General features: G+C 45.2%; 1 protein-coding gene across 1 annotated transcript; it reads left to right on the top strand.

Annotated features, from left to right (window-relative positions):
• The first annotated feature begins 9,883 nt into the window (after window positions 1–9,883).
• Window positions 9,884–15,392, top strand: LOC105032462 (F-box protein At1g55000). Its single transcript, XM_010906916.4, has 2 exons — window positions 9,884–10,373; window positions 14,790–15,392. The coding sequence occupies exons 1-2, from the start codon at window positions 9,948–9,950 to the stop codon at window positions 15,162–15,164; spliced, it is 801 nt and encodes a 266-aa protein (XP_010905218.2). The 5' UTR covers window positions 9,884–9,947; the 3' UTR covers window positions 15,165–15,392.
• The last annotated feature ends 1,438 nt before the right edge of the window (window positions 15,393–16,830 follow it).

The raw sequence follows: 16,830 nt of genomic DNA, 5'->3' as shown, positions 1-16,830 counted from the left end.
AGCCGTCGGGATCTGCAAAGAAAGTCTAAACCGGAGTAGGGGGTGCTCCGATAAGACCCTCTGATACTCAAGTCAGTACTCTGCTTCAACAGAAATGGAGTGCTCGAGCGAAAATTTTGGCAGAGTTTCGAGATAGAGTTACCAGCTTAGAGAAGAATGTGTCTGGGGGTTCCTTATTTATAGATGGAGGGTGTAACTAACCGACAGCGATGTCTGTAACCGTCTGGTAGTGGACCGCTCAGAGCTGCGTGGAGTTTGTTACGGAGAGTAGTGGCATCAGGGGTCGTTCAGGGCCATGTGGAGCTTGTTGTGGAGAGTGGGGTGGTGTCCGTTGTCGGGACTTGCCAGAGAGTGGTGGAGCTGCATGAAATCCATTATAGGGAGTGGAGCAGGAGGGCGGCTCTTGCCGCGACTCATCAAAGAGTGGTGGAGCTGCATGGAATCCGTTGCAGGGAGTGGAGCAGGAGGGTGGCTCTTGTCGTGACTTGTCAGAGAGCTCTGATCCATCGGCTGGAGCTCGGCTGGGACATCTGATGGAGCAGAATGGCTCTCTATTGTTGGTCTAGGAGAAGCTCGGATGTCCCCGAAGCTGCTGATGAGTCTACTGTTGTCGGGTGGCTTAGGCACTGATACTACAGGTGGGAGTCACCTGCTGTAGAAGCTCGGATAGAGACTTTTCGCTGGCGAAGCCCGGTAGGAATCCGATTGTTAGAGAAGTCCGTCTGAGATTCGCCTGATGTGGAAACTCGCCTGAAGATGATCCGTTGGGGAATTTCAATTTTATGAAGAATCTGGTGGAGGGTCGGTCGGTGATGGACTTCGGATGGCGTTGGGGAGTGTTCGGCAGACATCGGAGGTGATCGATCGCTGTAGGAATCCAGCTGTTGGAGCCCGATCATCGTAGAAGCTCATCCAATATCCAACCGCTATGGAGGTTCGGTCGAAGTCTGGTTCTTGTAGAAGGCTGAAAGGAGACCGCTTATTGTAGAAGCTCGATCGAAGGTCAGTTGTCGTGGGAGCTCGGAGTAGTGACCTGGCTGATGAGTCCTGTCCCATTGTAGAAGCTCGGTCGAAGATCGATTGTCGCGGGATCCGACTACGAAGAAGCTCAACTGAAGTCTACCTGTAATGGAAGTTCGAAAGGAATATGCTTACAGCAAAGGCTCGGATGGGATTTGCTTACCGTAGGGATCCGAGGTAGGCCGTCCACTGTAAGGGTTTGGAGTAGACTGCTCGCAGCAGGAGTTTGGGGCAGACCACTCGTAGTGGAAGTTCAGAGTAGGCCGCTCGCGGTAGAAGTTCGGCTATCGCAGAAGCTCGGCTGGAATCCTGAAGGTGGTCGACCACCGTAGAAATGTGGAAGGAGCCTGGTTACTGTAGAAATCTCATTGTCGGAGAAGCTCGGATGCTGACAAAGCCCGAAAGAAGTTCGGAGGTAGTCGATTGCTGTAGAAGGATGGCTAACAGCGAGGCTCAAAGGGCCTTTGGGGCGACCTGATGGGTGAACACTGAGGCCCATCGTCGAAGAAGTCCGGACGGCCGAGGGAGTTCGGAGAGGCGTCACGTACAAGGTCGGGAGTCGGAGGAGCTTCGAAGGATCAATCCTCTACAGACTTCGGCTGGGGGGTACTTTATACCCAACACCGATCCCCCTACTTTCGAGTTCGAATTTCGAATGAAGAAAGTACAGAGAATTTCTCATGATTGAAGCTGCTCTCCTCGATTTTCATACCCAACGATCGTCAGATATTTTAACGCTCGATACGCTGGTACTGGAGCCTTTTCGAAAAAGGCTTCTCCTTTTTGGAATTTCAGTCGGAATGCAGTCTCAGGTACGGTGCCATAATGGTTTTACTAATTGTCGGCCACCTCTAGCCGCTTGCCACGGTGAGTGGGCCACACGACAGTCACGGACTGGTCTGAGGAGTCTGCAGTCATTGTTGCACCGGCTCTCATTGCTTATTTAAACCTATCTCCCCCACTTTTGGGACTCACTTTGTACGGGAGCTTCTTCAGTCTTTCCTTTCTTACCTTAGGCGTCCGTCGAGTCATCCTCATCTCTGTACCCTCGCATTTCTCAGACCAGCTTGGGTTAGCCTCAAAGCTTTCTCCACTTCTGCGACCTCGTTTGTAGACGGCACTGGCCTTCCTTTGTTGCCGATATAGGCACAGATGCGGCTCTGATGTTAGCCCAGAGCCTGAAAGTCCACGAGCGGGAAGACACTGCAACTTCTAGGTTGGCGAAGAAGGTGAGGGTAGAAGAGACAGATCTAGCCGTGTTTTGCCTTGACGGCCCAGAGCTCGCGCTTATGCCACATCTTCGACCGTGAGGGCTTCCTGGTGCGCGCACTGTGAGGAGAAACCTGACCTCAGGAAGAAGGTCATGCCCGCCGTCACTATGAGGAGGAACCTGACCTTAGAAAGAAGGTCATGCCTGCCGTCATCGTGAGGTAGCGGAAACCATGGTGCAGCAAAGACGGCGTCTACATGTACTTCGAAGATAATGTTGGAGTAATCGCCGATCATGCCTACCGTCATCATGGCAACTACGTGTACTTCGAAGATAATGCTGAAGTAATCGTCGATCCTACCTACCGTCATCATGGCGTCTACATGTACTTCGAAGATAATGCTGGAGTAATCGCTGATCATGCCCGCCGTCATCATGGCATCTACGTGTACTTCGAAGATAATGCTGGAGTAATCACCGATCCGAGAGGGGGACTGGAAGAAGAAGCCAAGTGCTTGAAGTAATTATCGACGATGGCTGGAACCGGGAGTTCGAAGTCTGATGGAGCCGAGCTTCCTTAGAGCTGTTTATTTTGTATATGTGTTTTTGTTGTTTTTTTTTTAAGGCTTTGTAGCATGCACTTTGCCAATGGAATGAAAAAAGAATCTTCCATTACCTCGTCCCCCCCTTCTTTTTTGGGCCTTCGAGGCTTTGCAATGTACACTTCATCAATAGAATGAGAATGAAATTGCTCATTACCTCACCCATTCTGATATCAATCGATTATTTACTAGACTCCTTTTGGCCTTCATCGTGTTCGATGCCAACGCTATTTGGGGGTTCCCGATCGTTGCAATGCCGATTTGTCCTTTGGTTTATGACCGTAGGTTCTTTCGAGGCCATTTTTGTTTGACACTTTCTTCCAGTGTGCGAGCTCGGGGGTTCAAACTTCTCGTTACCTTGAAGAGGTCAATTTATCCTCGGCCCATGTCAGGTTCTCTCTTAGAGGCTGGGACGAAGTTCCTTATGTCTTTGACGCAGTTTGTTCTTACCTGTCGCAGAAGTAGTTTGTCGGCCTTTCTCTTTTATCTTCTCCTTTTCTTTTCGTGTTTAAGTGAGGATTTTTCCCCCTGCTCTTAACAGGGTCATGAAGGCGTAGAGGTATCGTTGAGGAAGGTCTCCTCCCTGTCGATCAACCAAGCCTTTATTTGCATCGGAACGAAGTCTTCCCCGTGTTCTCGACAGTCAAATTCAGCTCATGTTAGGATGAGGTTATCCTCCTGTTCCTAGCAAGGCTGTGGGGGCACATCAGGGCCGTTATGAGGGTCTCTCCCTCCATTCGATCTTTTAAAAAACCAGACCTTCGACTTTGCTCATGTTAGGACGAGGTTCTCCTCCTGTTCCTAACATGACTGTAGGGGCACATAAGGGCCGTTGTGAGGGCCTCTCCCCCTGTCCGATCTTTAGAAAATCGGGCCTTCGACTCATGTTAGGATGAGGTTCTCCTTCTGTTCCTAACAAGGCTGTGGGGGCACGTAAGGGCCGTTGTGAGGGCCTCTCCCCCCATCCGGTCTTTAAAAAATTGGGCCTTCGACTTTGCTCATGTTAGGATGAGGTTCTCCTCCTGTTCCTAACAAGGCTGTGGAGGCATATAAGGACCGTTGTGAGGGTCTCTCCCCCCATCCGGTCTTTAGGAAATCGAGCCTTCGACTTTACTCATGTTAGGACGAGGTTCCCCTCCTATTCCTAACAAGGCTGTGGGGGAACATAAGGGCCGTTGTGAGGGTCTCTCCTCCCATCCGATCTTTAAAAAATAGGGCCTTCGACTTTGCTTATGTTAGGACGAGGTTCTCCTTCTATTCCTAACAAGATGTGGGGGCACATAAGGACCATTGTGAGGGCCTCTTTCCTCATCCGGTCTTTAGAAAATCGGGCCTTCGACTTTGCTCATATTAGGATGAGGTTCTCCTCCTGTTCCTAACAAGGCTGTGGGGGCACATAAGGGCCGTTGCGAGGGCCTCTTCCCCCATCCGGTCTTTAGAAAATCAGGCCTTCGATTTTGCTCATGTTAGGACGAGGTTCTCCTCCTGTTCCTAACAAGGCTGTGGGGGCACATAAGGACCGTTGTGAGGGCCTCCCCCATCTGGTCTTTAGGAAACCAGACCTTTGACTTTGCTCATGTTAGGACGAGGTTCTCCTCCAGTTCCTAACAAGGCTGTGGGGGCACAGAAGGGCCGTTGTGAGGGCCTCTCCCCCCATCCGATCTTTAGAAAATCGGGCCTTCGACTTTGCCCATGTTAGGATGAGGTTCTCCTCCTGTTCCTAATAAGCTTAACTCCGATTGCATGGGAGAGTTTTTCTCCGTCGTTATAAACTCATGCTAAAAGAAAAATATGCGAATATAAAATTTTTATTTAAGGCGAAGCTATTGGTAATACATTCGTAGGTTTTTCAAACTCTATAACTGCAGAAGGTTTGCTCCTCGCCGGGGTCCCCCGAGATGGAGTTGATAATCCCAATCGGAGGCCGATCTTCTGGCTGCTCCTCCCTCCTTGGCGGTTTCGGCTGCAGTGGGGCCCTAGGCCGATCTTCTCTCCCTTCAGATCAGCATCGAATGAATCTATCGAGCCGACCCCGCCTGATGAGCTCCTCGATCTCGTCTCAAAGCTGAATGCACTCCTCCATATCGTGGCCATGGTCACGATGATAGAGGCAGAATTTGTTCGGGTTGTATTTTTTGGGGTGCGAGCGCATCCTCTCTGGCCTTGGGAGCTGCTCCCTGACCTCCATCAGCACTTGAGTTTTCGATGCGTTGAGAGGGGTGTAGCTGTGGAATCTCCCGAGAGGAGAGCCTCGTCGAACTCGACGGTCCGGGCTTCTCTGTTTGCGAGCTCGGGGAGGAGTCCGGGCACACCCATGCCCGAGAGGAGTTCGAGAGCGTGGCCGAGCTTCACTCGGCCCTTTTCTAGCTACGGGCTTGCTCGAGTCTCCCGCCTGCCGCTCTCTCGCGGTCTCCTCATCCTTCATCTTGAAGGCTTCTTCTGCTCGGGCATATCCTTCGACCTGAGCTAGCAAATCGACGAAATTCCTGAGGTACTTCTTTTCCAAGGAGAACAGAAGGTCGTTCTTCTGGAGGCCGCCCTTCAGAGCGGCCATCGCGATCGATTGGTCCAAGTTTCGGACCTCCAATGCAGCGACGTTGAAACGGTTGACATAAGCCCGGATGGATTCCCCCTCCCTTTGCTTGATGTTGATAAGGGACTCCGAACCTCTCTGGGGATGCCGGCTGCTAACAAAATGAGCCGCGAACTGGTGGCTCATCTGATCAAAGGAAAAAATGGTATCCAATTTCAATGCCGAGTATCAGTTCCTTGCTGCTCCCTTCAGAGTGGATGGGAAAGCTTGGCACAGAATAGCGTCTGACGCGCCATGGAGCAGCATCATTGTCCGAAAGGCTTCCAGGTGGTCGACCGGGTCCGAGGTCCCATCATAGCTTTCGAATTGGGGGAGCTTAAAGTTTGGCGGGATTGGTTCCTGCATGATCATTTGAGAAAAAAGGAGGTCAGTACAGATGTCCTCACCATAAGCAGGGGGAGCGTGGTGGAGTTCTTCAATCCGTCGGTTCATCTCTTGGAGCCTTCGATCCAGGAAGTCCTCGCGACTACGGGTCTCGAGGATCTTTGAGCAGAATGAAGGTAGAGATCCTTCGAGAGTAGAATCGTGATCGGACTGAGGGCTCTCCACCCTTGGGTTTGTCTTTCCGAGAAAGACGGGGCGACTGGCCCAAGTGGCCCGTCCTACCATCGGATTTTGGAATTCCGACGATGCTCTCTCCAACCGCACCAACGTCTGCAGCTGTTATTACTGTTGCATGGCCTGCACCGCTTCAGTGAGGCCCCTGACCTGCTGAACCAGCAGGTCGAATTGCTCCACTCTGACCGCTGTTGCCGGAGGAGGAGGAGGAGGGGCCTGAGAAACTGGAGGTGAGGCCGGAGCTTGAGATCTGACCGCGGAGGTCGTGGATCGCCTGGTGGATGCTCTACGGAGAGGCATCAGGTGAGGATCTAGTAGAAGAAGGAGAAGAGAATGTCGGAGAAGATAACCGAAATTGGTCCCGTTGAGCACTCCTTTAAGAACAAGGGTACTGTAAAGATACAAGCGTCCCTTCCTCTAGCGCCAATTCTGTTGGTGCAGAATTCCATCGAAGTCGGAGAAGCTGGAGCTGGGATGACCGCAGCCGCCATCGGGACCTGCAAAGAAAGTCTAAATCGGAGTTGGGGGTGCTCCGGCAAGACCCTCCGATGCTCAAGTCAGTACTCTGCTTCAACAGAAATGGAGTGCTCGAGCGAAAATTTTGGCAGAGTTTCGAGATAGAGTTACCAGCTTAGAGAAGAATGTGTCTGGGGGTTCCTTATTTATAGACGGAGGGTGTAACTGACCGACAGCGACGTCTGTAACCGTCTGGTAGTGGACCGCTCAGAGCCGCGTGGAGTTTGTTACGGAGAGTAGTGGCGTCAGGGGTCGTTCAGGGCCACATGGAACTTGTTGCAGAGAGTGGGGTGGTGTCCGTTGTCGGGACTTGCCAGAGAGTGGTGGAGCTGCATAAAATTCATTGCAGGGAGTGGAGCAGGAGGGCGGCTCTTACCGTGACTCGTCAGAGAGTGGTGGAGCTGCATGGAATCCATTGCAGGGAGTGGAGTAGGAGGGCGGCTCTTATCGTGACTTGTCAGAGAGCTCTGATCCGTCGGCTGGAGCTCGGTTGGGACATCTGATGGAGCGAAATGGCTCTCTATTGTTGGTCTGGGAGAAGCTCGGATGTCCCCGAAGCTGCTGACGAGTCTATTATTGTCAGGTGGCTTAGGCACTGATACTACAGGTGGGAGTCACCTGCTGTAGAAGCTCGGATAGAGACTTTCCGCTGGCGAAGCCCGGTAGGAATTCGATTATTAGAGAAGTCCGTCTGGGATTCGCCCGATGTGAAAACTCACCTGAAGATGATCCGTTTGGGAAGTTTAATTTTATGAAGGATCTGGTGGAGGGTCAGTCGGTGATGGACTTCGGATGGCATTGGGGATTGTTCGGTAGATATCGGAGGCGATCGGTCGCTATAGGAATCCAGCTGCTGGAGCCCGATCATCGTAGAAGCTCATCCAATATCCAACCACTATGGAGGTTCAGTCGAAGTCTGATTTTTGTAGAAGGCTGAAAGGAGACCACTTATTGTAGAAGCTCGGTCGAAGGTCAGTTGTCGTGGGAGCTCAGAGTAGCGACCTAGCTGATGAGTCCTGTCCCATTGTAGAAGCTCAGTCGAAGATCGGTTGTCGCGGGATCTGACTACGAAGAAGCTCGGCTGAAGTCTACCTGTAATGAAAGTTCGGAAGGAATATGCTTACAGCAGAGGCTCGGATGGGATTTGCTTACAGTAGGGATCCGAGGTAGGCCATCCGCTGTAAGGGTTCGGAGTAGACTGCTCGCAGCAGGAGTTCGGGGCAGACCACTCATAGTGGAAGTTCGGAGTAGGCCGCTCGCGGTAGAAGTTCGGCTATTGCAGGAGCTCGGCTGGAATCCTGAAGGCGGTCGACCACCGTAGAAACGTGGAAGGAGCCTGGTTACTATAGAAATCTCGTTGTCGGGGAAGCTCGGATGCAGACGAAGCCCGGAAGAAGTTTGGAGGTAGTCGATTGCTGTAGAAGGACGGCTAACAGCGAGGCTCAGAGGGCCTTTGGGGCGGCCCGATGGGTGAACACTGAGGCCCATCATCGAAGAAGTCCGGACGGCCGAGGGAGTTCAGAGAGGTGTCACGTACAAGGTCGGGAGCCGGAGGAGCTCCGAAGGATCAGTCCTCTGCAGACTTCGGTCGGAGGGCACTTTATACCCAACAATAGTCATGCAACAACTCACCCTCTTCTTACCGAAGAGAGAAGAGATTGTCCAAGTTCCTCAGTTGGGGTCGGTAGCTACTAAAGTGGATAACGAAAAGCCAGTTGAGCTACTCGAATGAATAGATGGATCCCGACCGAAGTCTAGAGTACCATGTCCGCATTGACTTTTTGAGGGTGGCCAGGAGGCGAGACACAGGAGGGTGTTTGAAGCATTCTCGAGCATTATGAGGGTTCTATAACCCTACAGATGATCAAGAGGATCTATGGAGCTATCATATGGGTCCAACTGAGATACCTTGAACCGACTCAAAATCGGTTCCTCCAGGATGGCCTGGGTAAATAGTAGTCGAGAGTTAAAATCAAGGCTGTCACTACTCCGTTGAGGCCCAATTTAAACTCATTGAGGCGACGCTCGATGTCCCAAACTCTCTTCTTGAGCTCCTTCCCCATCGAGATCTCTCAAGCTTAGGGGAGTACGCCAGGATTGAATCGCTGATGGGGGAAGAGCTTCTCTGTTATGCTCCTTCTCTTAGACTTCGATAGGAAGGAAAACGAATTGGAATAGCAGTGGAGTGGCATGAATGCCACCGGAGGGTGGATCTCAGACTCTAGGAGTGAGAGCACTGGCTGAGATGGAAGGGAATCACTCGAGGATTCGATTCCACCTATTGCTGCTGCTGCTCCGTCACTTATTGAAACCATTGCATAGCATCGGTCAATGTCTGGATCTAGTGGGTCAGGGCTTAGAACGGTGGTCGATCTATTATGGCTAGAGGTTGCACCACAATGAATCCACGAGTGGCATTGCTCCACCTGCGACTAGTGGATTGTTGGTGGGAGGCAGCAGAGTTTTGTACTCTCATCCATATCATACTCTCCCTTTTCTTTGAAAAGGCTTCAGGCCCTTCCTCTAACACAAATCTATTGCCGCAAGGCTTTGGTGGAGTGCTGATATGGCTGGAGTTGGGCACCGATCGAGATCGACGATGCTAAAGAATATCTGTAAAAAAATCCACACTCACCGAGTGTATTTCGATGGGGGACCCTCCAATGCTTAAGTTAGCTCAAGCTTTGGGAATAGTGAAGAAAAAAGATAGTAAGGGCGGAGTGAGAGCTCCTTTATATTTTTGGGTGTTTTTACTTGCTTTTCCTTGCTTCTACTTCATTTTTGTTTTTGGATGTTCTTACTTGCCTTTCCTTGCTTCTACTTCATTTTTCTTGGGGCCATCTTCGTACCTCTATTATTTGAAGATTGAGTCCGTAGGCCGCTAGCCGAAATCTATCAATTAGACCTAGCTCTATAGGCCGTTAGGTCACGTTCTGATGTTCATCATAGGAAAAATTTCTTCCACTTTTCTGTATCGAAATTGTTAGTCGTAGATATCAGGCACAGATTTTACCTATAGTCGTATGGGTGGTATTTGAGTTCACAGTTAATGTGATCTCACTATATTATCTTAGGCATGCTGGTATGTCTTTATGGAGGGTTGATCTCGATTGACAGGTCTCCTCCGTAACACTTGACAATTTTTAAATTTTTAAAATATTTATAACTTTAAAGCAATAATTTGTTTTATACACCAAAAATGGGTCAGTACAAGTGCCGGAGTTCAGGGCGTTCGCCATAAACCTACAATATATAAAATTTAATTTAGTTGGCGAAATTAACATAATTTGTACGGAGCAACTTGTGAAATTCTTTATTACAAATTTAAATGGGCGGAGCCGGAAACGCCAACGACCAGTCTCGCTGACTTACCCCGTATTATTGATCTTATCCCGGAATTCTTCATCATGCTGCGTTTCGACGCACAGCTTTTCCTTTGTCTCCCACCATGGGATGCTGCGGAGAAGACGAGGACGACCTCCTCCGGACCCTCGTCTCCCCAATCCCTAACCCTAACCCCGAAACCTTAGAGATTTCTACCGCTGCCGGCCCCTCCTCCGACGAGGTGCTCTCCCCGATGAATTCCAACTTCTCCGCCCTCGTCTCCCGGGACCTCCTCCGGGCGATCCTGGAGATCTTGCCGCCGGCGGACCTGGCCCGGGCGGCGTGCGTCTGCCGGCTGTGGAGGGCGGTGGCGTCGGAGCGGGAGATGCTGGAGGGGGCCTTCCGGGCGCCGTGGAAGGTGAAGCAGGTGCTCGGGGAGCCCTCCTCGCCAGCCTTCTGGCGCCATCCCGCCCTCGATCGCTTCGCCATCTCCCACCGCCTCCGCCGCGGCGACACCGTCGCCAGCCTCGCTCTAAAGTACTCTGTCCAGGTATCCCCTTTGGTCTATGGGGTCGACTTCTCCACTAAATTTCTAGAACGTAATTGAAGAAATTCCTTTCGCGAGAGAGGTTCCGATGGGATGAGTTGAGTTGGTTAATCGTTAAATGCTGCATGCTCAGATGGAATGTTCAGCTCCCTGAATTTATATGATGATGATGATTCTTCTCTCTCAAATGGCATGCGATTTCATAAAAGTAGGGTAGCAGGAGCATGTGCTAAACATCTTGTAGATCATTTATTATAATTATGTTTTTTTAATATTAGTGTTCTGGAAAATACTTACGTCAGTCTTTTTATGCATTAAAAAAACTAAAATAGAGTTGTCTTTTTTTTTTTTGTGAGAAAAGTTTGTCATGAAAATTAATATTATGCTATCTAAAGACATGCTTGATTGAGGCTACCCTTAGAGAAGGTGAGTGAGAGTGGGAGTGAAATTTTAGAGGAATTGTCCCAATACTATTTTTTGTAGGCCTGATTTCTATTTGGAGTAGAGGATTAGTTGATTTTAAGGAACATTGATGTTTATTGGGTTATGAAATTCTCAAAGATTTGTATTCATTAGCCAAGAAGGAGGGGGGCAAGGCAGAGTACTTGGTTGAATAAAAGAACTTTGGGGTGGGTTGAGGATATGGATTTTGATAGAGACTCGGTTATTGGAGGCAAGTAACTGCAGCTTGTTCTTTGATGTGAGGTTTCATTTAGAGGTGGGACTAGAGAAACTGTAAATTTGGGAAAATGCACTGTAGGGATAGACACTGTCTGCTTTCATATTTCACCATAAGCTCAGGTGACTGTGCAGATTCAAATGGAATAGAGATACCTTGAGAGCCTAAGTAGTCATGTGCATTAAAGCCAGTGATTCTTGGAGGTTAGATCCCTTCTTCTGTCAAATAAAACTCAATGTGAATCCGGATTTTGGAAATTACCTTGGAAAGTCCGCAAAAATTGAAAAACTTAGGATCCATACTCCATAGGTTGAATCACGCATCTCCTATCTGAGAGACTCTCTGGGTCATATGTGCAATCACAGTGGAGAGCACATAAACAAATCCACCATTCAAATACTTTGATGCAAAAATAAGATGAAAACAAATAGAGAGAATTCTTTCTTGGAGTCCTTTTTTTTTCAAATCTGACTTTCTAAGAGAAGAATTCACATAATATGAGGAAGGGAGATGGAGAAACTATCCAGTAGTTTTTCTCTTCTCTAACTAATCCCTCTAATATTTGAATTTAGAGGGTATAGCCCATCATGGGTGGCCCAACCAGATTAAAAACCCAACATCTTCTATGAAAACGATGATAGTTTACCATCTAGATAGACAAGAGCTCTTTTTTTCATTATGCTATACTATCCTAATTACTTGAGTAATGTAGAATGTTTTTCAATTCAATTCAAGCACAATGAGTATCCTAAAGTTACTAAGGAGTAAAAGCTTTTTCAACTGGCTTATTATAATTTTAGTATGGCCTAAATTTTCAACAACCTCTGAAAAGATGGAGGCATATGGCCAGGTATTGAGACTATCTATGAGGCATGGAGAAAACTTCAGGCACTAATATTGAGGCTTCATATTCATTATGGAAATTTAGACTGAAATGAAAATTATATGAAAAAGTAATATGAAAGCTATAATTGTTCTATCTGGATTTTTGTTGTTTTTATTGAATTTTAGGGATTATAAAATATTATTTAATCTAAAAATGCATAAAACCTGGATGTAACATATTAAAATGTGAGCTAGTTCAATTCAATATTATTGTGATATTTTTGTTAAGCTTAAAATGCATCATGAAGTAGCAGAGCACCCATGTTCAAATTTCAGTTCTCATGCTGAGTTCACATTCAACTTCATGTAAAGATTTTGCTAGTCTATTCCTTCCCTTCCATTTCATTGACAATGCAAAGGACAGGCTCTATAAAGATCTGAAATTTGAAAACCTGAATGTTAAGACTGAAATCAATTTCTATCTGCCTATGTTTTGTTGCACTTTCAATCAGAACTAACTAGCTTTGGCAAAAAGTAACATATATAAGACTATAACATATTTCAGGTTAACTTTTGCTATTTTAAGCTGTACTTTCATGGGTAGTCAATTAAGCATTTGGAAAGCATTTTTGCAAGATTGAATTCACTTTCTGTCAAATACAATTAAACATAAAGCATGTAAGTTTTAGGGAGAACTTGATTAATTTAAAGTTTATACAAATAGAGGTCATGTAGACCTTCCTTACTCTCACATTACATGTTGTTACAAGATCCAATTAATAGAATCTTGGATTGATATATTATTCTCTTATAGTTTTAAAACTTTTGGTGTTTGAATATGTGTTCATACATTTGGTGTGGTAGATGCTCCTAATTATAAAATGTTGTCTGATTCATATTTTTGGCTTTCTGTTTTCTTTTTGCTTTTTTTCCAAAATAATTCTAAATAGTGTCTAAAAGGTTGCAAACTGCAAACAATATAACAAAACCAGAAGGCCTCCAAACACTATAATATTCTTTAAAATGATATCAAACTTTATTTTTTTTATGTCATTTGGTCCAAGATTACGAGAAACCAAACTCATTTCACATGGCTGAAACCAAAACCAGAATTTAGATTGCAAACCTCATTTGAAGGAGAGTTCATGAGCTTGTGGAATGAAAAATGCAGTTATTTATGCAAGATCCTTTTTCTCATCATGTGGACTTGTCTCTCCTCTAGGCCTCAAAAGAGCCTAGTTTGAACATATCAAAAAAATGTTGGATCAATAGCCAAGTGGACCGTTTTCAGAGTATGGGGCACTTCACAATGTCAACATATCATTCTACGATGTGGCATCCAATATGGAGAGATAACAATTGAATCTTCTACATTGCTTAGTTATCTGGAGAGTGGGTGAAGAAATATAAGAATATGATGGGAGGAAAAGACAAATGATACACATGCACACACACCCACGCACGCACACCCGCGCGCGCGTGCACACACACACACATATATATATATATGACATGTAAAAAATGGAAGAACTTATCAGGGAAAACAGTATTATCTGTTTGGCTTGACGAAAGAAAAATTCAGGAGCACAATAATTAATTTATTGATATAGAGGCTGTTGATATTTTGTTGCTTGTTGTGATGTAGGAGTTTCTCCAGTGATATGGCATCTTGTCTAGCATAATTAAGATCACATTGTTTGTGAGTTACAAGGTCAATACATCATGTAGAAATAAATTGCAGTAGTCCTTTAGCTAACAAGATATACAAGGATGGACCTAACTTGCCATGGAATTTATCAGTGAATCTTTTACTGATTTCAAAGAGGATGGTGGTTTGGAGGGGGCTGGTTTGTGGAGGAAAGTGAATGGAAGTAGGTTGTCTCAGGACTGACATGGAATGTCAAACCTCTAAAGTTGACTTCAAGTGTGTAAACAAGAACATTGAATCAACCTTTTAATTTTATGGTGGTTATGGGTGTTTCTCTGGATTATTTATGTGGTCTTTGGAGCTTTCCTTCGAAGTTTTATGGGATTCTTGGAGGGAGAAAAGCTAGGACATTTAGAGACAGTGCAAAAGGTAGAGCATATTGCTGAAGCGATGTTTGGCCTTATCTCTTGTAAGTAGATGAATTTGTTTTATTCTTTTATCAAATTTCTTGATCTCAAAGAGAAAAGTATTGCTCCACAAAGAAGTAGCTGTGTAGAAATATCTAGGGTAGATGATATTGTTGGATGCTGAAATGGGAAACACTGTGCTTGATGAATTTCGTACATGAAGTACCCCATTTACAGCTGGAGCTTGTTCATAAAAAAATTCTTATATGCCTGACTGATATAACGCTGATGAGTGTTTTAATCAAATTACTGGTCCTTTATCTTTGGTACTATTGGAATTACCAAATCTTACTTGGTCATGCATGAAAACTTTTTGAAAAATTTTATTATGACTCCAATCACCTCGCTCAAGACAAAAAATGATACACTCACACGCACACGGATGGAAAATTCCCAGTGTTTAATAGGTTATTAGGTCTAGTTTATTAGTATGAGCTGCTCTATATCCATTTATAATTCATTAATCTTGTAAAATATGACACTGTAATGTAACTTGAAAAAAATTTTGAGTACATTACTTACCCTTTTTCTACGACAGGCCCTTAACCTTTTGTACCACCAAATTTGATCTACAATATGATTCGGTCACAATATTCTGTTATCTTATTTCAATTCATGTTCTTAGGAGATTTCTTTCCTTGAATTCCTCCCTTGCATTAAATCCCGCATTTTCTAACTTGTTAGTCTACGCCCCAAAAGTTTTTGAAGTTTTCAAAGATTCTTACGGGATTTATTAATTCATCTTTTTGTGCTTGTGACTATAGTTTTTGATTGAATGCTAGATATGCTTGTGTTTGTAGGTAATGGACGTCAAGCGTTTGAACAATATGATGAGCGACCATGGAATATACTCCAGAGAGAGGCTTCTGGTCCCCATTAGCAAACCGGAGCTTCTTCACAACAGCACCTGCTACATTGAGTTGGATGTGCACGCAAAAAGAGAAGTTGCAGTATTGTATTTGGAGGGTGGTCCTGACCAGAAAGCTGGTTATCTGGGGAACCGGGCTATTACAGACAGAGCCAGAAGGACAATACTCGACTCAGTGAAGCGAAGTATGCAAGTGGATGATGGAACTGCAGAATACTATTTGTCTGTTTCAGATGGTGATCCAAGGGCTGCTATGTTGCAATTCTCTGAGGATCTGAGGTGGGAGCAGCGGATGAGAGGCCTTTAGTTTGATTGAAGACAATTAATTGTCCGTAATGGTGGCAATAGCTTTAAAAAGTACTGTTTCCAAATCCATTATGCTTTGGCTCTGCTGTTTCATAGTTTACAATACTGGCGCACAAATCTTTTATGTATGTACTTGTGATCCACAACTCTAAATTAAAGACCGGTGCTATTGTAGAATACCATGAGTGTTTATGTATTCAAAACTTCCAATATGAAGCCACTTATTTAATTCCTTGTCATGTTATCTATGGCCGGTTCAACTATACCCTGAAAGTCATCTTCATGGCCCTAGATTATAGGCTTTATGCTGTTCATTTGGAGCCAAAGTCCCAATATTCCAGGATGGTCATTTACCATGCATACATACTTATGTATATATTTTTGAGTAGGTCTTGAAGCTGGAACCGGCGGAACTGTTGTAGTCAGAACTAGATCATATAGTGTAAGTATTGGAATAAGCGTAGAGACCTTTTTTTTCCTTTTTCTTTTCTTTTTTTTTTTTTCTTTCTTGTTCTCTTACTAGAATAATCTCAAGCAGCACAATCTGCGGTTCCTTTTTTTTTTATTTTTTGGTTTATGATTCAGAGCAGAATTTAATCGACTAGAAAAAGTCACATCTTTGGACATGCCGATAAGCCATTACGAAATAATATGTCGTTTCAATTGGCAAATAAACACAATTGAAACTATCATCCTTCGTTGACCTTCTAACCATTCCATATCGTTATGTGGGCTTCTGTAGCCAAACCCCCCAAAAGGAGATTTTGAACCTCCTCATCTTTATGAGTGGCACAACCTCACATCCTTTCTTTTATCAGATAACCATCCAGCAATCAAAATATGCTCCTGCTCCGTGAAGATTAAGCTATGAAGCAGGTGGAAAAAGCATGTTTAAATCGTTCCACTTGTGTTGAGACCGCCTCTCCCATTTTGAAAATAGTAACGGCTTGTTCTACTGGATACTACACTTGATCGGTCAAGGAAGATCTCCTCATTGATTTGAATACAAGAAGAGACAATCGTCCCATTGGGCCACCTAGCCTCATCTGGTAGCTATTCAAAAAGGGTCATGCATTAAAGGTAGTAAAATGACTATCATTGGTCTAGAGGTCATTTAGTTAAGATCACATAAGGATTGTAGATTCTAGACCATTACATGATCTTCCATTATTGTCTATCTACCCCTTGTGATTCTCAGCTACGACAGAAGCAAAATTTGCTATCCACTTGACCTATCATAACAGCCAGAAAGAGAATGGCAGCTCAAACAGCTATTTAACCATCAAGTCACTCCAATACTATTGAGAAGAATATCTACCTTAAGTCATACACAACAACAAAGAAAAAGATGACCAAGAACGGTTCTATCAAGATCAAATGAGGGCAAGTCATGGCTTGGAGATCATACGTCTGCAAGGCTCTACTACATACAAATACACACTCTCTCTTAGTTGAGGAACATATACTTCCCCTATTTTCCATGACCATGAGTATGGAAAAGAAGATATAGTTACCAAGTCTTGTAGATAACATTTGAGAGTTTCTAGATTAGAGCAAGTGTGCCAATTTTAGACAATTTTTTTATATTTTTTTTTTTGTTTCTCCATATTTTTCAAAAGAAGTATAAGGAAACACAAGAATTAAAATAATAATTATTTAACATATCT

This window comes from Elaeis guineensis, chromosome 13 (genome assembly GCF_000442705.2).
Source record: "Elaeis guineensis isolate ETL-2024a chromosome 13, EG11, whole genome shotgun sequence".
NCBI lineage: Eukaryota > Viridiplantae > Streptophyta > Magnoliopsida > Arecales > Arecaceae > Elaeis > Elaeis guineensis.
The sequence above is the reverse complement of the archived record's forward strand: the minus strand, read 5'-3'. Positions and strand labels throughout refer to the sequence as shown.

Excerpts from the sequence above, each read along its gene's own strand:
- LOC105032462 (XM_010906916.4), top strand. The coding sequence starts at position 9,948 with ATGGGATGCTGCGGAGAAGACGAGGACGACCTCCTCCGGACCCTCGTC. Across the intron at positions 10,374-14,789 it reads CTCTAAAGTACTCTGTCCAG|GTAATGGACGTCAAGCGTTT; the intron begins GTATCCCCTTTG and ends TTGTGTTTGTAG.